At 38.3% G+C, this 24,833-nt stretch overlaps 1 protein-coding gene across 3 annotated transcripts in view; it reads left to right on the top strand.

The window, feature by feature from the left end:
* The window catches only part of LOC116996510 (CUB and sushi domain-containing protein 3-like), a 614,657-nt gene that overhangs the window by 579,393 nt on the left and 10,431 nt on the right, over positions 1-24,833 (top strand). For all 3 annotated transcript variants that reach the window (XM_033060271.2, XM_033060262.2, XM_033060252.2), the window contains 7 exons: positions 766-939; positions 7,303-7,476; positions 7,730-7,803; positions 15,784-15,895; positions 18,467-18,646; positions 21,554-21,619; positions 23,707-23,865. In XM_033060271.2, coding sequence (XP_032916162.1) covers positions 766-939; positions 7,303-7,476; positions 7,730-7,803; positions 15,784-15,895; positions 18,467-18,646; positions 21,554-21,619; positions 23,707-23,865 — 939 coding nt within the window. The remainder of the gene's footprint in view (positions 1-765; positions 940-7,302; positions 7,477-7,729; positions 7,804-15,783; positions 15,896-18,466; positions 18,647-21,553; positions 21,620-23,706; positions 23,866-24,833) is intronic.

The raw sequence follows: 24,833 nt of genomic DNA, 5'->3' as shown, positions 1-24,833 counted from the left end.
CCAGTGAATAACACTTTCATCTTCATCACATCAGTTGCATCTCTATTTCTACTGCCCTCCTGTACTGTTTTTCAGTCCTCTTGCCTACAACCAAATAGAAGATGTTTCTATTTTCTCTTAGGAGGCTTGCAAATTACAAAATATACTGAAATACTTCTTAGAGGTAGCAATACTAACAGTTTCAAGGAATTGCAAATCCTTGTATTTTTTCCCTCTTGCTCGCAACCAGATGCTTGGTGATGAACTACTAAAAAAGCAAAGAGTAATCAAACTGTAGTACTTAGACTTTCAAGTAATATTTTGCAACAGTTGTACTGGAAATTCATCTCTAGCATTACCATCTCACAAATGCCTAAGCAGGTCAACAGGAAGAAAATATTTGATTATTGCCACACTAAAAAAATATGGTTATATGTTCTCATAACAGACAAAAAAAGAAATTGTAGTAGATTACCAGACATATCTTAAATGTCATACACATCATAGTTTCCATACTGATTTTTAGGTAGTCTTCCTAGTTGGTTTGATGCAGCATCCTGGTTTATTTAAGACACTTCATCAATCACCAACTGCCTCCTAAATGAAGGAAGCCAGACATACTAACTTCAGGAAATATGGCAAGAATACAGTGAGAAAGATAGCATGTCCTGACTGTATTGTCCTCTAAAAAAAAAGGTGAAATTAGCCCATATGGTTCTTCTAGTAATTGTGTACACCGGGGATATTTGCAGCAGCTGTGCCTAATTATTTTTAATATTATTGCAGCTGTTACCTGCCCAACTCCTCCGCAGATCTCTAATGGAAGGTTGGAAGGAACAAACTTGGACTGGGGATTTAGCATTAGCTATGTCTGCTCTCCAGGATATGAACTCTCTTTTCCTGCTGTTTTGACTTGTGTTGGGAATGGAACATGGAGTGGTGAAGTACCTCAGTGTTTACGTACGTATTCACCTTACTGCCTGTATTTTGCTGTTCAACGATAATGTTTTTTTCCTCTTTAAAGGTTTCACTTTTTTTCTACCTTCCTCCCACAGTGGCTCAATTAATTTCAAACCCGGGATAATTACAATCCTTCTAAAAATTTCTAAAATTTTCCAAAATTTTAATGTTAGTAGCAGTTTGAGAAGGTCATAGGAATATCTGTATGTGAGCATACAAGAGTCCTTAGATGCAGATGCAAAAAAAAAATATTACAGGCAATGTGTACAACATAATCCAAGGCAATTCAAGATTAAGGGTGCTGTCTTGGTTTTCAGATCGAGCTACACACGTGATAGGGTAACTTGCATTATAATAACTTTTATTTCCTTTTTTTTTTCTGGCTGTAATGTTGACTAGAACCTAGGTAATTCTGTGAAAGTTAAATATTTTTCACCCTGCAGTAAATTAACCTATATATTTTATGCAGTAAATTTTATTAATCTGAAAGCTATAAATAAAATTGATGGATTTTTGCTACAAGTTTCATTACAGTATCCAATCCCATTCATTAAAAGTGATTGCCATTCTTCTGAGAGATATTCAATTGATTGCAGTGAAGAAGGAGGTTTTGTAGTTATTTGTAGAATAATTATACCACTCTGCAATGGTCTTCATAAAGGAGTCTAACTGGAAGAGGATGATATCTTATTCCTGGCTTTACAGTCTCTGAAATTTAATTTGAACTTGCCAAGTAACTGCACTTGCCAGGTAGCTTGCTAAATTTTTCAAAATGCACTTCTCTGTTCATTTACTTTTTTTTTTTTCATTTTTCATCTCACTGTGTCAAAAATTTTCTGTATTTGGCTATATCCCAGTACTAGGAAAGCATATAATATAGATCATCTTTTCTTTTCCTTTTTGCCCCAATTACATTCTCATATCATCAACAAGTTTCTGACTGCCGCTGAAATTCTGTGTAGCAGAGGTAGAACATGAAGAAATTATCTAGGTAGAACTCTTCTAGAGTCCACTATACTGTGAATATCAGAGGCTATGAAAAAATATTTCATTATTCTTTATTGAAATATGGTGTCCTTCATTAATTTTTTATATATCACAAGCTATTCATGATTTTGAAGTATGAATACTCAATATTGCAGTATACACTAAAAAACTGGGTTCTACTTTTAAACTTCTTAAACAGTGTATTTAGCACAGAATGCAGTTGCCTGGGAATTTCAGGCTATTTCATGCCTATTACCTTAACTGAATGGTGTTGATGTGCAATGGTTACCCATTGGCTTGCATGAGAAAACATTTGGCAGCCAGTGCTTGTCAAAGAGCTTAAGCTAGTTGCCATCTGGCAGAAATGAGGGGGAGCTGATGAAAGTCATTCTCAATAAGCAGTTCTTGACATCAGAAATTTAGTTCCTAGCTTGGTTCTGTAGAGAGAGCCTGTAGCTGAATATATGCAAGATATAGTTATGACATAGAATAATTATTCAGAATGGAATATGACCATGTCCTTTGTGGAGTATTTGTCATCTGTGACCCAGTAAATTTGTTTGCTTAATTACTCATGCAGTAATTTCAGTACAGGACTGCTAGTTTCATAAGCTTGGCAATAGATGACAAAAATGTAGACGTATGCCAAAAATTCCTAACTGCAGATGTAACTTAGAATTGAAGAATTATCACAGGATATAATGAATTGGAAGAGACATATGAAGATCATCGAAGTCTGACTGCTGGCCCAGCACAGAACAACCCAAAGAGCTGTACCCATGTACCTGAGAACATTGTCCAAAGGTTTCTCAAACCTTGACAGGCTTGGTGCTGTGACCACTTCCCTGAGCTTGTTCCAGTGCGCAACAACCCTCTGGGTGAAAGACCTTTTCTTGATATACAACCTAAATCTCCCTGACACATTTTTATATCATTCCCTTGAGTTTTGTCCCTGGTTACCACACAGAAGAGATCACTGCATGTTGTTTTACCTCACTTCGTGAAGAAGCTGAAGACCACAATGAGATCTTGCTGCAGTCTCTTCTCCTCTAGGCTGAACAAACCAAGTGGCCTCAGACAATCCCTTATGAGGCTTCCTCTCCAGGGCTTTCACTGTCTTTGTTGCCCTCTTTTTCATACTCTCTAATAGCTTTATATCCTTATATTGTGGTGCCCAAAGCTGCCCCCAGCACTGGAGGTGAGGCTGCCCCAGCTCAGAGCAGAGAGGACAATCCCCTGTCCTGCCTTGCCTGACTGTGCCTGATGCACTCCAGGACAGGGCTGGCCCTCCTGGCTGCCAGAGCACTGCTGACTCCTGTGGAACTTGACATCGACCAGGACCCCCAAATCCCTTTCTGCAGTGCTGCTCTCCAGCAGTGTTTTCCCATTCTGGATGTACATCCAGGGTTGTCCCAGCCTAGGTGCAGAATCAGCACTTGTTCTTGTTAAAGCTCATATTGCTGGCAATTGCCCAGTCCTCTGATCTGTCTGGGTGTTTCCAAAGAGCACAGATGCCTTTAAGTGAGTCAACAGGTCCTCCCAATTTAGTGTTATCAGCAAACACACTTTTGAGTCCAGGTGGTTTAAGAATCTTCTGGACCTGTTTGTTCCAGCTGTGTGGTATTCACAGTTAGCATCTGGCAAGCTGAAGTCCCCCAAAAAGACAACAGAAGTTGATTTAGGGGTCTGCCTTAGTTTATTGAAGAATAACTTACCAGTGTTAAAATTCTGACTTTGTGCCCTCTAGTAGACTCCACTTTGTTTGTGTGTCCCTTAATCCTTACCAAAGGATCTTAATGCGCCAAAATGTCCTGGTTTTGGCCAGGACAGGGTTAATTAATAAATCCCAGCAGTATCTGGGAGGGGGCAGGGCTAAGTCCCAGGTGTTACTCTATAAAACCTCACATCACTGCCAGGAGTGGGAGAAAGGATTCTTGGTTCTTCCAGTCAGAAAAACATGTCTGTGGTAGGTTGGAATGGGCTCTGCAGTAAATATTTTGCAAGTGAATCACCCTCTCTTTTTTACATTTTTGTAATTAATGTTGTTGTTGTTACTGTTTGTTTTCTTATCTCATTGCTGTTGCCAGTAAATTGGTCTTTTTTCAACCCATGATCCCTACCTTTTGTTCCTGCAATTCCAGCCCCAGCCCCAGGAAAGGGGAGGGGAGTACATAGGGGAGTGAAAGAGAACAGAAGGGTGCTTTTGGGGAGTCTCAGTGGGGGGCCCTGAATTGGGCAGTACCATTCCTAAGCCAAGTCACAGCAAACAGCAAACCCCTCTGCCCTGCCTCATCACCCCCTGCCTCACTTGCCCTGCCTATCCCTCCTGAAAAGTGTGTCACCCTTCATACTGCCCAACAGTCACAGGACTGATCCCACCAGCTTTTCCTTGTGCCAAGGATGTCATATTTCAAGGGCTGAGTCAAGCCTTCTAGGTCCTTAAGGAGAAGACTGAAGGATCTCACTAATACTCAAACTCTGGCAAGCCTTCCCATTGCTTATCACAGATAAACCTGTTTTTGTCCCTTTCCCTCTTCCAGTGTGGTTTAAAACTGATCAGCCCTTCTAATTTCTGCACAAAAATATTTTTTCTTTTCTGAGAAGAGACAGTTTCTGACTGCCATTGAATAGCAGTTGATCTGGTGTTGTATAGACCATAATGTGATCAAAAACCCCAAAGTTCCTCTGATGACGCTATCATCACAGCCATCTGTTGATCAGTTGGGTCTGCCTGTTCCTTTCAGTATTCTTCCCTGATACTGAAAGGATTGAAGAAAATTCAAGATGTCCTCCTGATCCTTCAAACAATTGTGCTAAGGCCTGAAATCTCTTCTGGTTACTCTTGGATTTCTCTTTGCTGCCTCACTGCTGTGGACATAAAGAACTGCAGATAATAAAAAGAGGATTGTACTAGTAATGTCCCAGGCTCCAGAGAGGCAGCAGGCTTCCCTATGAGTAAGGTCCAGTTGGTATATTGGGTTCTTGGATTCCCTTACAGGGATTCACCTATGAAAACCACTGCTCTTTTTGTTTGACAGAGGTGGTCATGGTGCTGTGGGTTGGTTATTCCCTCCAGTTCTAGAACAACTTTCATCTGCATCTTAAGTTGTTAGTCCATCTAGTTCCAGGGCCTCGTACCCATTGTATTTGGGCACCAGGGAAGATGAGGCAGGCTGGGAAGGGATTTGACTGTCCCCACAAGCTGTAACCTGCTTCCATTTCCCCTCCTCTCTTAGATCCCCTCCTTCTGCCTGGTGGTGAGAGGGTAGGGGATCTTTTGTTTCTTGTGTCATGGTTGGCTGGTATATTCATCCCAAGGATGGTAGAATGCGATGCCACAAGTCAATCTCCTTGTCTGATGCTCTTCAGCCCAAATGCCTCCTCAAGAATCTCAGCCACTAGGCTGAGCATCTCCTCTACCTGGGCACTTCTCGGACAGGTGTGCTCACTTCTGCCATCATACATTTACAAGAAATGTGCTGTTAATCAGTTAAATTTCGTTTAAGAATGAAACAAGCCTCAGTCTCAGTGCCAGAGCTCCATGGTCCTGCTCTGTTAAAGGCTCCCAGAGTCCTTAGGAAAATATTTTCATTGAGAGTGGAAGCACTTATAAAACTTCCAGCTCACTGCAACTTTTGTTCTGTAGTCACCTGTTCTAGAATCACAGGGAAACTGCTTTGTTTTGCCATGATGCCAGGTTTCCATATTTGCTGATATAAGAGGAAGATATTCAGTAGATATTAAATGACTAGGTCAGCTTGACTGACAACTAAGTGGCGGAATTTACTTAGTTTTAGAAATAAATTAATAAATTTACCAAAACCTCATTTTTGGATGTGAGAATTGTTTTTCCCTTCAGAGTTGTTGTTACTTTGTCGGTGCAAAGAACTGTTAGGAGAAAATTTCATGTCCCTGTGTTAAAAATTTATGTTTCAGGTATTCTCAAATTAAGACACAGAATGTTCTAGTGAAAGCATAACAACCATGATCTGTCATGCACAAATTAAGTGCACTGTGTGTACACTATGTATCACTGTCTCCAATCCATAGATCTTTTCAGAATGCAGAATTCTGCACACAGTTCCCTGCCACCAAAGTGATGAAATTGCATACATTTCTGGTATGTTACAGATTAAGCCCTTTTTCTTTACCAGTGTGGGTGTGCATGGATTTCCCATCCAGTCAGTGTCTGTTGAAAGAAGCAAAGAGCAGCAACATTTCATGTGAGCAGGTCCTTTGGAAAGCTTAAAATGTGGGTGACAAAGACAGAAACATTACAAACGCATTTTGAAAACTGTAGTTTGAGAGATGTAATTTAAATTATGTTTGTAGATGAGAAAGATGGAGCACAAAATTCCACTGTCTATACAACATGACTATTTGGAAACATTATTGAATATGTACAGGTTAGGGGTTGTTATTATTGTTATTATTATTACTGCACTGTTTTCTGTCTGATCTAAAATTAGACTACACAGTGTTGGAATTCATGGTGTGTCAAGGAATAATATAGTCTGATGACACAAGGTTTGACATAGCTGATTTAATTTCCTGGGTCAATTATTCAAAATCCAGCTTCTGACAATATTCAATACTTCATACTGCAGAAGAAGGCCATTAAATTTACTAGCAGTGCATTTACTCATTCACTTTATGACATGCTAGAGACATAAGGAATCTTTAGGTGATAATAAGTAAAAATATCCATTTAAGAACAGATTTTTATGAGTGAAATTTATCCTGTTTAAATACAGTTTATTAGTATCTGACTTTTAGATTGTGACAGAAGTTTCTTTATTATGTTTTCTTTTTTGTGTGTTTCTTTATTGTTAACTGTTCTAAATTTCAAGTAGTGTACTTACATACATACCAAATCTTACCTTTCAGTGAAGGATGAAGAAACAGGACTCCGTGACTCCTAAAATCTATCTGCTAAATCCTTTAATCATACAAAAATATTGAGCACTGGGTCGGTGGCAAGAAAGTAGGAGAGGAGAGAAGGTCAACAAGAAAGTTTGATGCACTCTTTGATTGGTCTCTAAAGATTTGCAGATTGATGTAGTTTGGGGCCTGGGTGAATCGTGGATATTTGGACTTTAATAAAATAAGTTGTCAACTTGATTTATTAAGAGTCAGGTACTGACCAAGCACACTATGCAGTCATTTTGAACAACCATCAGAACTACTACAATCTGGCAAACTAAATATTTTATGTCTAGTCTCTCTGAATTCCTATTAAATGTTTCCCTATTTGATCTGTTTTTAATAAAATAAATACAATATTTGCAGTAATTTCTTCACTTAGTTCAGCTAAGAGTTGGTTTAGGTTTTTTTAATAAATACCATATTCAATTTCTATAATGTCTTTTTTCACAGCAAAGTTTTGTGGTGATCCTGGAGTACCTGCTCAAGGGAAAAGAGAAGGCAAAAGCTTCATCTATCAATCAGAAGTCTCTTTCAGCTGCAACCCTCCTTTTATTTTGGTTGGCTCTAGCACCAGAATTTGCCAAGCAGATGGAACATGGAGTGGTTCTTCTCCTCGATGCATAGGTATGACCATGCACATGTGTTGAAATTTCTTCCAATTTTTATTATTCCTCTTCTTGCTAAGTCAATCTAGGATTTTATTATTTTGAATTATCTTCGTGTTCTTCTATACTCTTTAAGAATCAAATAACCTAATTTTTGTCTTTGTGATTGGCTTATTGCATGTTGCTGAACAAAGTTAATTTTGTCATACATTCATGTATTTAATTAAAATACTGTAATTTGTTTTGTCTTTAATTTATTGCAATTTTTTTAGAACCTACTCGCACAGCATGTGAAAATCCAGGAGTCCCAAGGCACGGGTCACAAAATAACACATTTGGCTATCAGGTAGAGTATGCTTTTTTTAATCAACTTGCATATGTAAATATTTTATACTACTTCAAAGTCTAGAAACATCTGATTAGAGGTTCAGAGATGCTTCTGTAAGAGTTGTTTGCTACTGTGTTTCCTTATCCTTATCCTTATCCTTATAGGGACACACTAATCCCATGTCCCTGTCAGCAATGCACTACATGAAAAACTTGTGATCAGGTTCTGCTTGATTTCACCTTGAAGGCTTTCAATATCTCCCTCAATATATAAGTGCTCCCTACAATTTATTAAATAGGCCTTTTCTCCTCAAAAATGTGTGCCAAATTGCTAGTGTATACAAACTCTAAAACCAGGACTTTTTTCCTGAGAGAAGATCTGTTTGGAACCACAAATGAATTACAGAGTCACAGACCAGTTAGGAGAATTTCTAGTCCACTCCCCCTTCTCAAAACAGGGTCAGCTACGTTTATGAGGGCTGTCTCCAGGTGGTTTTGAATATTTGCAGGGATGGAGACTCAACAGTGCTTCTGGGCATCCTGTTCCATTTGATCACCCACACAGTGAAAATGATCACTTTTTTCTTAGTTTTAAAGAGAATTTTTAATGTTTCGGTTTATACCTATTTCTTCTCCTTGTGTCTGGGCACCACTGAAGGAAAGTCTGCTTCTGTTCCTTGTCCTACCCCCAGGGTGTTTTTCTGCAAGCTGGATAACCCCAGGTCTTTCAACTACTCCTTGTATTTCAGATGCTATAGTCCCTTAATCAATTTTGTGGCCCATCACTGGACTCAATGAAGCATTGTCTTTATCTCTCTTGCACTTGTCAGCCCATCACTGGACACAACACTCGCTTATGACTCACTGGAGCTAGCAGAGGGGAAGAAACACCTCCCTTGACCTGTTTTCAGTGTTCTGCCTGATGCCTCCCAGGAGACTGTTGATCACATTTTATACAAGGCTGTCTTGTGCCTAATAGTGCTTACATATGTTTTTGTTGGAAAAAGAATTGTGAAACTGAAAATTATTTTGAGCTACTGATTCACACAAAACACTGATGTCAGGGAGATGTTTTCATGAGTGAATGGTTTGGAGATGCAAGAATGTACCTTACAATTTGCTAGGAATCTTGTGAACAATGAAAGAGCCTAATCTCTCCTGTGGCATCTGTGTTAGATGTCAGGGCTGAAAGCTTCAGGCACATGAAGAGGAATGAGCAGAAGAGTACCTAGCAACTCCACAGTTGTATGAGGTCTCTATCTAGTAGCAAGGGAATAAAAACTGCAGTTTGCCGGGGATGCAAGAAGGGGCTGAGTGAAATTTAACAAAATTTAAAAATGAAATTAGTATTCAAAAGCAAATTGTAGATAAAGGCATTTTCAGTTTCATGGCCAAAAATTTCTTTGGTTTATCTGTTTGGTGGCCTTTAAGCAGTACTACTCAGGCTTGGTTTTTAGCAATTTGAGTTCTCAGATTGCGCAAGATCACAATCATATGCAAGTGATAATAAAATTGTCTAAGTTTTCTCTAGAGACTAAAAGTGCTGCTTTGTGCCAAGATAGGATAAGCAGGGGCAGACCTTAGGCTACCTTGCTTTGGTTATAATACCTTATGCTAGAGGACAACTCTTTATTCAACTATGTAACAAATAAATAATTTATTAAACATTTTCTATAATTTTATTGTCACAGTTTCACATATTAATGAGCTTTCATTGAAGGAGCTAATTCAGTCTCTCATTTGTGCTGTAGTTGTTGTAAGTAAAATATCACTCACAGCTAGCATGGAACTGTAAAAATATCAAGCAAAATGTCAATTGGCAAATCATTTGTAAAATAAGTGTAAGTGCTGGCAGAGTTAACAACCGTGTAAACTCAAGAAAAAAAAATTGTAAAAGGTTATATGGTTAGAGCCCAGTATTTAAGATGTATATGCTATAGACTCCTTACTCAGCCAGCAACTTATTCTCATGTTCACACGATGAATTTGATTTTATGTAGTAACTAAATGTGCAATTTCTGGTTACTCTAAGTATGATTGCTTAGTTGATACATGACAGGGTAGATGTATCAGTAATACAGATGAAACTGAGCTAAGCTCTTGATTGGGTGGAAACAATTGTGAAAACGATTGGTTTTAGACAAGTTATTGTTTGTAGATCCCAGAAAGAAATACTGCATTATCATACATTGTATAATGTTATGGCTCCTTTAAAACCACAAAAATATTGTAAGTTAATGTATATTATGCTATAATTAACTTCCTGTGTGAATGGGATAATAGTGATTTTTGCTTCTATCTGTAGCAGGAAGGTAAAGAATCATTCTAAATTGGTCTAAAAATTCAGATGTGGGTTTCTGTGTTTTGTCTGGATTGTGGTTTTGTTTGTTTTCTTTTAACTCTCTTAAATACTTCAGATTTAAACTAATAGGGTAACTTAATTGGCTTCTACAGGTTTAGATTTATTTCTCTGTCTCATAAAAAAATACCAAGCTGTAGCTTTACACTTAGAATTCATGTATTCATATGTGGAATCTTGTTTTAAATACTTTTCATCAAATGGTACTACCTTCTTTTTTATTGAACAAAAATCACTGACTGACACTTGCTTTTCATAATACTAATGTCAAGTTATGAGCTTCCACAGCACCATCATTTCATTCAGTTTTTTTCCTCTACTCTTGATTATCTGTTTTCCTATCTCGTTGATTGCACTGAAAGTTCAGGCAAACACAAGATAATTCTAGGCTTGACTGAAAAGCATAGCTTAACTTGACCTCCTGGAATCTACACTAACAAAAGCACAAATATCATCAAGTCACATTTGAATGATGTTTCAACTATTAAATAAGAGCTTTGTAGAAAAAGAGGTAACAGAATTTTGCATGGATTTTATTGTTCAGTAGTAAATTCTTCAGGCAGAAGCAGATCAGTTACTTATGTGTTCAAATAACATCAAAATACCAGTTTAGTGCTACTTGGATATCTGGCATGACATGGAAACAAGTACTATCATCTGCTTTAATTGTTAAGAGTACATACTTCTAGGATGTTTACCTTTCATCTGAGCCATTTTTATTTGACAGATCTACCTTAGAAGTGTGTTACAATGGAAACAAAATAACTTTAGAACTTAGTGAATACTGCCTTCATCTGTAATCTGGAAAATAAATCGCTCCTTGGAAAGAAACTGTAGGGTTTGAAATACTTCTTCAGCTATATTGCTAGAAACATAGAAAAGTGCTTATAGCACTTTCACAATAAACTATTTCAACACAAGGTACTACTGAATTGAAGAAACAGTTTAGAACTGCTTAGACCAGTCAGTCATATATATACAATTTATTACTTCTCATACTTTTCCAACATGTTTTGTAGAAATTCAGCTATCTTCCCTTATATTGAGACTTAAATTGAGCCAAAGAGTAGTCTTAATTTAAAAAGGAAAATAGACACAATGTAGTAGTGGTAGCCCTCTGATAGCTCTTGGGTTCTATTTTATGAAATTCTATACAAAACTTGATCTACAGATGTTGCACAGCCGTTCAGTTAATCTTCTTCTGTGAATGTAATGCTTATAAAAATTTCAGTGCTGATTGAATTGTAGGATGAAGTTCCAAGAGAAGTAGTCTACTACCACAATATAGCTGTCTCTATTAGCACAGTTGGCACCACCATTGCATCAATGAAAAATGAATTTAAGCCTTATCAGACACTATGTACTTTCCTGCTTCTCATTGTCCTGAAGTCTCTGGTGTCAGTGTGTTAGTGTCACAATCTGGAGTGCTTCACTCGCACGAATATGACTTTTTTATTTTTTAGTCTCTGTCATTCGTGTTTCATCTGGGGTTATGTGTAATGTTTCTAACACACTTTTACACCTCTTACACCACAGATCATTATTATACACATTATATTTCAAACTATACTATAAGGTACATTGCACCTATGTTAGACAGTTCTTTTTTTCCTCTGAAACCTGATTCTGACCAGGCCTGTATGTCATTAAGGGTCAGTTTTTCACAGCAGCAGGATCTCCAGTGCTAAGACTGTGTTGCATCTTTTATCATAGTCACACTGTAGTCTTATTCACAGCATCCTGTTGTCTGCATTTGTCAAGGGCTTTGCTGTCATTCCACACCAGACCTGTATTTCTCTGTACTGCATCACATTAGTGGGAAATATCTCATTCTGCACATACTAGATTTTTTTTATTCTGATATGGATATAAATCCATGTTACCCTATCTTTATATGGTACTATACAAAGATAAAGAAAGGTATAAAAACTGGTCATAGCTACTTGAACACAGGAAGCTGAAATTTTACAACTAAAGCAAGTTTAGAAACAAAACAAAAGAAAACTGAAACAAACACAAAACTCCAGGCAGCTCAAGACTATTTCAGACAAAGGAAACCTGCCAAACTTCTGCCCAGAAGTCTTGAAAACTCAAAACACCATTACAAGGGCAATAATGTATTATTGGGCTACCAAACTACAGCTATAGTGAATGAGTTATGTATTCATTCACTTACAGTGTGATGTTAAAAGTTACTAAAGATAAATAACTGGCATTCCCTTGGTTTCTCAATTCTCTAGCACAAATTGCTGGGGATGGAGAAATTTATTCAAGTATCTTCAAGTTCTTTGGTGAATTGAAATGTAAGAAAAAAATTGATTGTGGAGTAACTCATAAGAGTTAGAAGTATCTTGTATTCCTATAAGGGATGTAAGAAATAAGAAGGATAATAAATTATTATTGTGATAATTATTATACATTACTATGTTATTTTTTTGAATATCCAACCTGCAGCTGACACTTACAGAAAGGCAGGTATTGAACAGACATGATGAAACTTTTTTTTTTTTTTTTTTTTTTTAATTGGGATGCAAGCACTGTTACTCAGAGTACTACTGCTTCTACTTCAGCTGTAGAATAAAAATGAGAAGAAATCTGAACATCTTAGCCCTGGGAATTTTTGGAGCATAGAACGCTGCATTTTAGCGCCACCTGGTGCCTCTGACAAAAGAATACTGCTAAGTAGACCACAAAACTTTTAAAAATTACATTTGTTTGTTTAATGTTTACTATACAGATCCTATGTAATTAATTAATATAATATATTGTTATTAAATATTACTTGAATTTTTTTTTCATTTATTTATATTCTTGAACAGCATGGCAGCACTTCTTAAACATCTTAATCTCTTGGGCAAGTGTTGCATTTTTGATGCTGCTTTGGTGCTTACATATATAGTGGTTGTGTTTCTTGTGAAACCATAAAATCATGGAATGGTTTGGGTTGAAAGAGACCTTCAAGATAATATCGTTTCAGCCCCCCTCTATGGTTAGGGATACCTTCTGGTAGACCAGGTTGCTTAGAACCCTCTCCAGCCTGGCCTTGAACAGAGCCAGGAATGAGGCATCAACAGCTTCTCTGGACAATTTCTCCTAGTCTCTCACCACCCTTACAAAAGAACCTCCTCCTAGTATCTAGTCTAAGCCTACTGTCTTTTGAATCTATTCCCCCTTGTCCTATGTACTGGTTTAGAGCCCCAATCCCCAACATCCTATCATCCTATCACTACATGTGTCTGTAAATTGTTCCTCTCCATGTCTCTTATAGGCTTCCTTCAGTTACTGGAAGGCCACAGTTAGGTCAGAATGAGGCCTTCTTTCTCCCAGGCTTAACAAACACAGTTCTCTCAGCCTTTCTTCATAGGAGAATTCCTCATAACATTTTGGTGGCCCTCTTCTGGATTTCTTCCAATAAGTCTGTGGTTTTGTTGTGGTGAGACACCCAAAGTGGGACACAGGACTCTGGGTGAGGTTTCACCAGAACAGAGTAGAGGGTCAGAATCACTTCCCTTGCCCTGCTTCCACTCACTGCTTTTGATTAATTCCTGGATATAATTGGCTTTTTGGGCTGCAAGTGCACATTACTGTCTCATGTCCACCCTCTCATCCACCAACATCCCCAAGTCCTTCTCAGCAGGGCTGCTCTTGATCTGTTCATATGCCAGCCCACCCCTACTATAATGCGTAGTGCAGCACCTTGAACTTGGTCTTACTAAACCTCAGGATGATCTCAATCTTGTCCAGGTTCCTCTAGATGGATCCCATCCTTCAGATGTGTCACCCACACCATTCAGTTTGGTGTCATCTACAAGTTTGCTGAGGATGCACTCAATACCTTCACCTGTGTCATTAAGGAAGATATTAAATAACACTGACTCCAATACTGAAGCCTGTGGGGCACCAAAGATCATTGATGTCTACTGGGATTCTGAGACATTGACCACTGCCCTCTGGATATGACTGTCCAATCACTTTCCTATCCGACTAACAGTCTGCTACCCAGTCTAACAGTCCACTGATTGAATCCATCTTTGTCCAATTTAGAGAGAAAGATGTTGCGGGGGACTCTTGTGAACGGCTTTACAGAAGTCCAGAAAAATGATATCTGTAGTGCTTCCCTAGTCCACTGATGTAGTCATATGAGCACATCTCTTTTAAGGCTTGTACTTTCCTAAAGTAATATATTGATGTTGATTGTTTTAACTAAGATCTTCACCACAAAAAGAAAAAAAACTTCTATGGCTACTTAGTGCAATTTTTGAAACTTGTAGTATTTTACTACTTTGTGCTTAATCATGCAAGTGATTTAGTATATTTCCTTCAAAATCTTTTAAAAGTAATTACATACTCCAGTGAGCACAGAAAAGAGCAAAATAAAGGGAGACGAATTTTAAATCACATCCTGTGCTGATGAGCTACTATCTGTAGTTCATGTGTTATTATTAAATTTCATTCTGATGAGAAACTTGAACTGAAATAGAATAGTACTATAAAGTTTGAAATGAATACTTGTAGAAGTGAAATGCTGTTTCTCAGTAATAAACTATCAGGAAAGAATCCACTTTTTACCTTTAAGCATCAGTCTGAATCAAGTGTTATGCATTTAAACAAAATAATTAAAAAATCAAACCCAAACCAGAACTATAAATGTGCTGTCACAGATAGCTTAAAGTTTTCAACTTCTTGTTTAAACATGAGTTAATAAATATATTAATGCAGGTCACTGCAGAACAGTAGATACAATATATGCACCTTAATATTTGAATTAACCACTCACACTATGTAATGCAATACTCTCTGAATGATGTACTTCTAATCTAATTTCCTCGCTTTTGGTGGAAACTATGAATTATTTGCATTTTCATCAATTTCACCATGACTGGACATGCTGAACAAGTTATTCCATTTTATGTTTGTGCAGAAACTGTAAGAATTCTATTTTCCTTTTTATGCAACACATACCCATAATAAGGGTAATAATTAAGAGCTAATCTCAGATGAATTGCTGTTGTAAATTGTAATGTACTTGTGCTCCAGTTTCTATTATCAAAGTGGTATAAAGGGCTGTTATTCTTTACCTCCTCTCATCGAAAAACAAAATTAAAATATCATAGGAACCTTCTGAAGCATAAGACGGTATTGTTGACCAGCTCTGTCTATTCTAATCAAATATTTCTTATTATAACCTATGAATATATCCAGCATTCCCCAAAGGGGGATCTAGTTCAGCAAAAGTCCAGCATAATCTAATATGCATTTCAGTTTTATGACTTCCCTTGTTTCTGGCAATTTTGCCCAACTGGGTCTTCTTTGTTCCAAAGTGGAGAAGGCACCATAAGCTTTGTTTCCAAGCATCAACTGTCCCAGGCCCAGACAACACACTAGAGAGACCATGGAAGATGAGGATTTGATTTTCTTCCATGGAGTATCTAATTTTGGGGGGAGAGTAATTCTACAGAGAACGAAGCTATGTTTTATTTCATATCAAATTTTTCTGTGAAATTAATTTACTTTCCACAGAAAGAGAATCACAACTTATCAAGTCTGTATTATGTGAAGGAGTGATCAAATTTAGGAAAAAAAAAATCCTAGCTGATAGTTGCTCATAACAATATTACTGTGTTTTCTACTTTTCAACAGGTAGGAAATGTTGTTCAATTTCAGTGTAAAAAAGGACACCTGCTCCATGGTTCAACAACAAGAACTTGCCTTCCTGATCTTACGTGGAGTGGAATCCAGCCAGAATGTATCCGTAAGAATTTTTTTTTTTGTCTTCTCAATTTTTTAATCTATATTATTTAGCTGCAGTAACATAGTCATGAAGTTAATCTATACAACTTTATTAACTGAAAGTTACAGAAATTTGCATTACTAGTTTACAGGAGCTAGAAATATAATGTTGAGTGAATTTTTCTATAATAAACAATGAAATTAAAAAAACAAACAAAGAGAGAGAAAAAAAATATGCAGACCTTTATCCAAAGTCAATTTCTATCTAAGAGAGTGCAGCCTTTCTAATTCAGAGAGGAGGTGGTGAGAATAGGACATATCAGAAGTCCTGTTCTATAATATGCAGGAAAGCATATAATTAAAATCAATTCTAGTAAAGAGTTTGAACTGTTTCCCAGCCAAGGAGTCACGGTATTTTAAGATGTGGAAAAAAGTGTTTGCAATTGGAAATTTTCTAATCTGAAATAGAGAGAATCTTAGAATATAGACAACAGCAGTTCATTTCATAGATCTTTTACACTTTGGTAAATAATGATAATTTACTGAAGATTTAAGATCATGGTTAATCTTATTAGTTCAACTAATCAGCTATATTTTTCTGGAAATAGTCTTACCTTGTAAGGTCTGACCCTATAGAATCACTTCAGTGAATGGAGAACATATCCACAGAAGGAAACAGCATTACTATTATTTCAGCTGGTGCTAGAGTTAATCTTAGGCAAACAGCAGATCGGTAGCTCAGTGTGTTGAAAGCTGAACTCTGCTCTTGGAGGTATGCTGTCTTTGAGATAACACATAAATCCCACATTCTGGTGATTGTCAAATATATAAGACTCTTCATATGACATTAGAAATGGTAATTTAATTTTTCTGATATTTGCAACTTGCCTTCAATTTCTCCTTGACCTTTCATAGTGTTTTCCAACTGATCATTTACTTACTGTTGTACAATGCTACATAGATATCATATGTGATATAAGTAATATTTGCTTTTAAGTCTGGTATGATGTGTGCTGTTTCTGTTCTCATATGCAGACAATTAATTTTGTTCATGCAAGTGCATTTAAGTGTGTTCTTGGTCCCTTGGAATTGAAAGGTCCATGTTTAAGAGTGTATTTACAGACTCATGGTGATATTTTATAGACTGTATAGTACAGTAGTTTCACGAATACAAGCCGCACGGATTATAAGCCGCACCCCCGGTGCCTCGACAATGTTGCTGTCTTTGTCAATAGATAAGCCGCACCCCGAATATTAGCCGCACTTTCGTTCGTCGCGAGAATCCGTGCGCAGCTTTCACAAATTGGCCAATTAGTAACAGGATCGCGGCATAGCGGGCTTTACTGGCTCGGGGCGGGGCCAGGAAGGCTCGGCCCGCTCATGGTTGCCGACGGGGCCGGGTGGCCCAGCTCAGCGCCACGGCTCGGCGGGGCTGGCCGGCTGGTGCTGCCGCCGCCGCCGGGCTCGCTGGCCCCCCTCTCCCGTCAGCACCGCCCCGCTGCCGCGTTCGCTCGCCCAGCTGGCAGGGCTGCCGCCGCCGGGCTCGCCGCCCGCCCCGCTGCCGCTTTCGCTCGCCCTGCGCCGCGCCTCGCGAGCGCCGCGCCTCGCGAGCGCCGCGCCCGCCCCGCGGCGCTTTCGCTCGCGGCGGCGCTTTCGCTCGCGGCGGCGGCGCTTCGCTCACGGCGGCGGCGCTTCGCGAGTGGCGGCGGCGCTTCCGCGAGCGGCGGCGCTTCGCTCGCGGCGGCGGCGCTTCCGCGAGCGGCGGCGGCGCTTCGCTCGCGGCGGCGGCGCTTCCGCGAGCGGCGGCGCTTCGCGAGTGGCGGCGGCGCTTCCGCGAGCGGCGGCGCTTCGCGAGCGGCGGCGGCGCTTCCGCGAGCGGCGGCGGCGCTTCGCTCGCGGCGGCGGCGCTTCGCGAGCGCCGCTTTCGCTCGCCCCGCCGGCAGGGCTGCCGCCGCCGCCACCAGGCTCGCCGGCCGCCCCCTCCCGTCTGCACCGCCGCCGCGTTTCCTCGCCCTGGCCGGCACTGCAGGCCCCCGCACCGCCGGGCTCCCCCACGCTGCTGGCCCCGATTCTGCTGGGCTTCCCCCGCTGCCAGGCAGCCCCACCCGCCGGCCTTCCTGCTTCTGCCATGCTCCCCTGCACTGCTAGCCCCAGTTCTCCCGGGCTCCCCCGCCATGCTGGCTCAGGCTCTGCCGCCCTCCCTGCCCCGCCCTGCTGGCTCAGGCTCTGCCGCCCGCCCCCACACTGCTGGCCCCGCCTCTGCCAGGCTTTCCCACCTCTGCCGGGGCCGGCCGGGCTCCAGCTTGGCTTGGGGCTGCCGCGGGCTCTCACTTCCGTGTTGGCAGCTTTTAGAATTTTGTTAATAGATTAGCCGCCCCGGAATATTAGCCGCACTTCCGGGTTTCCACCAAAATTTTGGTCAAATTGGTGCGGCTTGTATTCGTGAAATTACTGTAATTTATAATGTGAATTCAATATATAATTTCTATTGATTTTTTTACTTTGTTAGTGAACTGTCAGAATGGGCATATATAATCTTTGCAGAAATATTTTTGCCATTTCGACAGAAGGATATGTTCTCTTTTCTTTGTAGCTCACAACTGTAAACAACCAGAAACACCAAGTCATGCTAATGTTGCAGGAATGGATCTTCCATCACTTGGTTATACATTGATTTACACTTGTCAGCCTGGCTTCTTCTTGGCAGGAGGATCAGAGCACAGAGCCTGTAGGTCTGATGGCACATGGACTGGGAAGGTTCCAGTTTGTGAAGGTAAGCTCTTCTGTTTCCCACTGCATCTGCCATCTGTCATATTTCAGTGCTTTTCTTTACTTGCAGTTGGCACATGCATGCCAACGTTTTAATTGGACCCTGTCAGCATGTTTCTATGAAAGGCAGGTCCTGCTTGATGAACCAAATCTCCTCCTATAACAAAGTGACCTGCTTAGTGGTCATTCAGTGTGTACAGTTTTGAAACCCTCACTCCAAAAAGATATTGAGATACTGGACTGATCCCAAAGAAAATAAATGAACCTGGTGAAAGATTTTCAACACAAGGCTTATGAGGAGAGGCTAACAAAGCTGGGGGTCTTTATCCTGGAGAAAAGAATGCTGAGGGGAAACCTGATTGCTCTCTATATAACTACCTGAAAACAAGTTGCAGCAGGGTGAGTCTTGGTCTTTTCTTCAAATTAAGTGCTGAGAGGAAATGGCCTAAAGCTGCGCCAGGCAAGCCTTAGGTTGGACTTTGCAAAAATTTTTAGGAAAAATTAGGAAGAATTGTCAAGCATTGGAACAGGCTGTCCAGGGAAGTAATGGAGGTAGATGTGTAGATGTGGGATTTAGAACTATAATGTAGTGGAGGACTTGATAGTGTTAGGTTAGCTTTTGGACTCTAAGATCGTAGAGGTCTTTTCCAACCTAAATGATTGAATGATTCTGTAATAATATTTGAGAAAGATGACTAAAGTCCAAGAAGATGTCTGATTCATTGTGTGAAATTAATCCATACGGTTTGTTATTATTTTATATTTTTTATGTAAGGAACTGTATACTACTAGAAAGCAAAAAGTATCTACTTTGTCCTTGCTGTTTCAACCTTTAATTTTGTGTCTAATTTTTACTACACTGTCGAGGTAGGACATGAAAAATATCATAGCCAAGTCATGGTGAGAAAGGTGGTTTTCATGTGAGATAAGGAATGTACTCAAGTGTAGGAACTGTGTGGAATTTTATTTCCTGAATAATTAAAGGCCTTTTCAGATTACTGTTACCTAATGTTTCAGATGTGGTTATCCCCAGGGCTCTTACAGAGGCATTCAAAGGCTTTGTAGCCAAACACTGCTACTTGGAAGGGAAATAGGAAATGAATAGTTTGTATTACTAAAAAACAGGTGTCCTGGAATTGCATGCCAGGCAAGTGCTGGGGGAAAAGAAAGAAGTGCTTTGGGAATGTGCTAGAAAGCTAGCAACCAAGAAGCTTAGGACTTGTTAAGTAGTTGAAAAGTATTGTGGCAGGCCAAATGTGATTCATAGGTTGTATTTTCACTCAAGAATTTTCTGCTGCTGCTGCTGTTTAAAGAAGTTGTTCACCTCTTATTGTGAACTTCACAAAAATAACTTGGAAATAGATGAAAAGGAATGAAATGTTTGAAGCTGAGAACTCTAAAGGGATGTGTAGGGGAATTAAACTAGAATTTGATCCTTTAAATACAAAATGGAAATCTCAAAAGTCCTACTTAAATATCTGGACCTAGAAACTTAAACTTCATAGTTAACTAGCTTTAGTTTTGGATTTGTACCTCATATTTGTATTTAAATTTTATTTTGTATTTCAAGTTCCAGTTGTGGACTTGACTAGAAATTTATTCAACGTGACAAGGCAAATTAACTCATCGTCTTTTTGTGCTAAAGCGCAATGGAAAATGTGATCCAGATATTTCTAACCTGAACTTAATGTAGTCAGAAAGCACATGCTGTTGAACCATGGCCTCCAGGTCAGCAATGTACAGTGAAGTTCAGTGAGTTTCTTTCAAAACAGAGAGGAAATGGGGGTTAATCAATCAGTAGTAATAGTCCGTTAGGACCTTAGGTTGCATTTCAACCCCCGCCCTTGCTTCTTTACAGTTTTAACATACATGACAAGGAAAGACCTTTTCAAAAAGCTAAAATTTATTCTCAATAAAAATATTTTCAGTCCTTGCAAAAATTTCCTTTCTAGGCAGAAAAATACTCAGCACAGGGGGAAGGTAGTTTCTTTTCTTGTGTAATTTTTTAGGACATAGATTGGAGAGAAAAGACCTGTGTTCAAAGCCAAGACCCAAAATGCAAAATACTGAAATCACAGTTGGAACAAGGAGTTGAGTCTGGTGCTACATGAGAGTATTTTATATTAGGAGACAGAATTATTTGCCTTCGTTATGTTCCAGTGTATCCAAATCAGTCTCTTCAAAATAAAACAGCTTCATCTCCAGGAAATTATAATGTCCTAGTGCACTTAGTTTATGATCTTCAGTGGTGGGAGAGTTCCTGCACTGAGCACAGAAGAAATTACATTATCCAACTTCCAGTTCTCATATCACCTGAACAATTGGAGATACTGTGGACAACCTCTTTTGTTTGTTTCTTTCTCTTACTTTCCTTTAAACAATCAGGGACCTTCTCCTTCAATGTTAAGAGATTAAGGCAGCACCTATGGGTTTTCCTCTTGAACACAAGATGTCTCACTCAGTACTGTTGAAGATAGTTAAGTTCTGGAGAGAAATTATAACTCCTTTTGTTATATGTGTCTTCATTTTTTGGTCTTATTGTAGTCAATGCACTGTTCACTGCTCCTAATCCAAGTGACATAGCCAGGATTAGATGCTTTATGAGAAGGTGTCTTACATATTAGGTGCGTGGTCCAGAACTGTAAATTCAGAAACGTGGATTCTGAAGTAAAACTCTGCACTGTTTGCTAAAAATGGCTCAATAGCATCCAGGTGCCTGATTTAAGAGAATATGGAGGAACGTTCAAGCGTTCCTGTGATACTAAGGTTTGATGCCAACTGAAATATAATTTGTATTTGAGTTTTAAACGTCATCCTATATGCTTTTTAACAAATAAATTCCATGATGGAAATTATTTTCTTTGTTTCTTTTGCTATTGATTTATCTTTATATCTTTTATTCTTTCAACAGCTGGTTCTAAAATATTAGTGAAGGATCCCAGACCAGCATTGGGAACACCAAGTCCCAAATTAAGTGGTAAGTACTCCAAGGTTTATGTCATTATAAACCATTTCTGTAAAAAAAAATGAAGATCAGTTTAGTGAGATTGCACTAAGTGGTTTAGAATGTATAAGGGATATTAGGCACTAGATTAACAAAGGAGAAAAGATAATTAAATTATTCCCTAATTTTGAAGTCCATCAACCATATGGTATAATTTATATCTATATACAATTTCTGTTTTGTAATGAGTTTTATTCGTTTCACTGAAATCACTGTGTTCCTTACACATAAGCTACTATGCAATTTACCTATTTAGAAACTGTATTACTCACCTTGAAATAATTTAAAGATGTTTTCCAGTTTTCTTTAGTCCTGCACTTTTTTATGTATCGCTAATTTAGATTGCTATACCTAAATACTTAGTATCAGCCTTGCGTTTGGCCTTTAGAAGAAAAAGCTGATTTTAGCTGACACAAGATAATCTCTTGAATTCTGACTAAAGTCTCCAGTTTTAACAGATTTGCTGAAGACCATATTTGGATGTCCTGACAAGAGAAGCTCTCTGTCCACTTAAGAGATTTTTTGAAAAGAGCAGTCTCCTTAACTAAAATTAACCTTTGGCTGTAATAAATCTATTTAATTTCTACTGATAATGAATAAAATTTAAAGGTAGTACTTTAGCATATGGGGATTTGGGCGCTTTTTTTTTCACATTTTGTATACTAGTTCAAAGCAGTATTTTTCAATGATATGCTGCTGAGTGGTGACATCAAGTTAACAATTCAGAAAATTTTCATTTATTTTGTGCAATCCCAATTAACTGCCAATATAGCACATAAAGATCAGTTGTCCTAAAAGTAGGAAAATATATTTCAGGCAGATTACAAATCAACATCAGAACATTTCCACCATGCAATTTCCTTACTTGCATGTCCTGTATTTACATGTTTTTTCAAGAAACATGCACAAATATACATACAGTACAGAGACAGAAAAACTGGGAAAGCTCCTTCACCATTCATGGCAAAGACCTGTCTTTGTGTTGCATAAAATAAATGATGAAGGAAAACTGTGGTTATTCCAGTGTACCCAGTCTTGGGTTTAGGGGTATCTTGAGAGAGAAAAGAGCAAACATTCATCTCTGCTTATCTGACATGAGATGCCAATGCACACATGAACACAGAGCTCTAAGTTCAGTGTGAATTACTTCAAATAATGTGAAAGTTCTGATTTTAAATAGTGATTCTCTTATAGGGATAGCTCTGATACATTGCTTTGGAAGTGTAACAAGCGCATCCTAAATCACTTTTAATTTAATTATTTGAAAGGTATTTCATGTTAAGGTTTTAAAGATTTGCATGTATTCGATTTTACGTCAAAGGTAGCTTTTTGTTGTTTTGGTGGGAGTTTTTTGTTGCTGAAATAACATTACTTAAATTAAGAGTTTTTCAGTTTGCTAATAATAAGTATTAAATGTGAGTGTGTAAATCTAGTGCATTTATTCCCCAGCAGACTATAATCTGTTTTAAATTTTAAATTAGAGACTTAATTTGTTTTTCTCCTGGTGAAGCCCAGAATGCTTTTCAGCATTTGAAGACAAGACAAAATTTCTTATATATTTTTTTATTAGAAAAATTGACTAATTTTAAAGTTAATAAAGAAAAGTTAATAAAGAAAATGCTTATAATATTTCATGTCATTTGAATAAAATTATTATTAAAATTTGATATCTAAATATATACTAATTTCTGCAAAATTCAATGCTAGCAATATGTCCCTAGCTGTCTGTGCTAGCATAGAAAGTATTCTACAGTGAGTGGAATATGATCTTCTGTCTAAATCGTTTAGAATTTGTGAAACTGGTTAACTCTGGGACAAATCCATATTTTAGGAAAAAAGCAAGTGAAGATGTGGTTGAGGTTGTGGTTTTCAGTGCAAATACATTTTTCACAAAAGTTCATGCCAGGTTTCTATATTTTATATCTGAAAATTATGCCTAGTAGATTTATAAAGAGTAAAGGAAAGAAAATGCTAATATTTATCGTACATTTTGTTGGTTATTTGACTTTTTAAGCACTGAATATCGCAAAATGTATTGAAACATGTTTCTGTCTGTATAGTTCCTGATGATGTATTTGCCCAAAATTATATATGGAAAGGATCTTACAATTACAAAAGCAAGAAGCAACCCATGACTTTGACAGTCACCAGTTTCAATGCAACTTCAGGAAGAGTAAATGCAACACTTACAAACAGCAATATGGAATTGCTGTTATCAGGTATGGGCTAAGGAAAGCAAATTTCCTTTTTTCTTTCAGTTTTCTGTCTTAAATTGGTTTTCTGTAACTTTCTACATAACTTAAATTTTATTATCTTATCAAAAAACTTTTCATTGCATTTCAGTTCCTTTACAAACGTAAGGATTTTTCCACTTCTTTCCTTCCTTTTTTTTTTTTTTTTTTTTTGTACTTTTCCAGGTTTTACTTTATTTGGAGTTAATAGACATTAAGGAGTGGAAGAATCATATTAATTATCATGTTTCTCTCCTAAATATTTTAAATAAATTTCAAGTACTGTTCCTGAGATTTTCTGAATTATAAAATTTCCCCACAGTTGCCTAATGACTGATAATAAATATGATGAGATTAATAAATTTTGACGTAGAAAGTCAGAGATACCTAATGAACATGGAAAGAAATTAGAACTGACACTTGTTAGATTTTCTAAGTAAGAAAAGAGAAAAAGTTGGAATCATAGAATTTTTTAGGTCTAAAAAGACTTCTAAGATAATCAAGTTAACCTAATACTGTCAAATCCACCACTGAACCATGTCTCTGGAAGTGCCAGATATACGCGTCTTTTAAATACCTTCAGAGATGGTGACTCTGTCACTTGCCTGGACAGCCTGCTCCGATGTCAGACAGCCCTTTCAGTCATGAATTTTTTCATAAGATCTAATCTAAACTTCTCCTGGCACAACCTGAAGCCATTTTCTTTCATTTGAGCACGTGCTGCTTGAGAAAAGAACTGAAAAGCACGTTGCTTCAACTTCTTTTCAGGTGGTTGAAGAGAGGATGTAGTTTATCTTCAGTCTCCTTTATTCCAGACTAAACAACTCAAGTTTTCTCAGACTCTCGTCATAAGATTTGTGCTCCAGATTCTTCTCTAGCTCCATTGCCCTTCTCTGGACATGCTCCAGCATTTCCATGTCACCCTTGTAATGAGAGGCCCAAAATTGGATGCAGGA

The sequence above is a fragment of the Catharus ustulatus genome, chromosome 1 (assembly GCF_009819885.2).
Source record: "Catharus ustulatus isolate bCatUst1 chromosome 1, bCatUst1.pri.v2, whole genome shotgun sequence".
Lineage (NCBI taxonomy): Eukaryota > Metazoa > Chordata > Aves > Passeriformes > Turdidae > Catharus > Catharus ustulatus.
The sequence above is the reverse complement of the archived record's forward strand: the minus strand, read 5'-3'. Positions and strand labels throughout refer to the sequence as shown.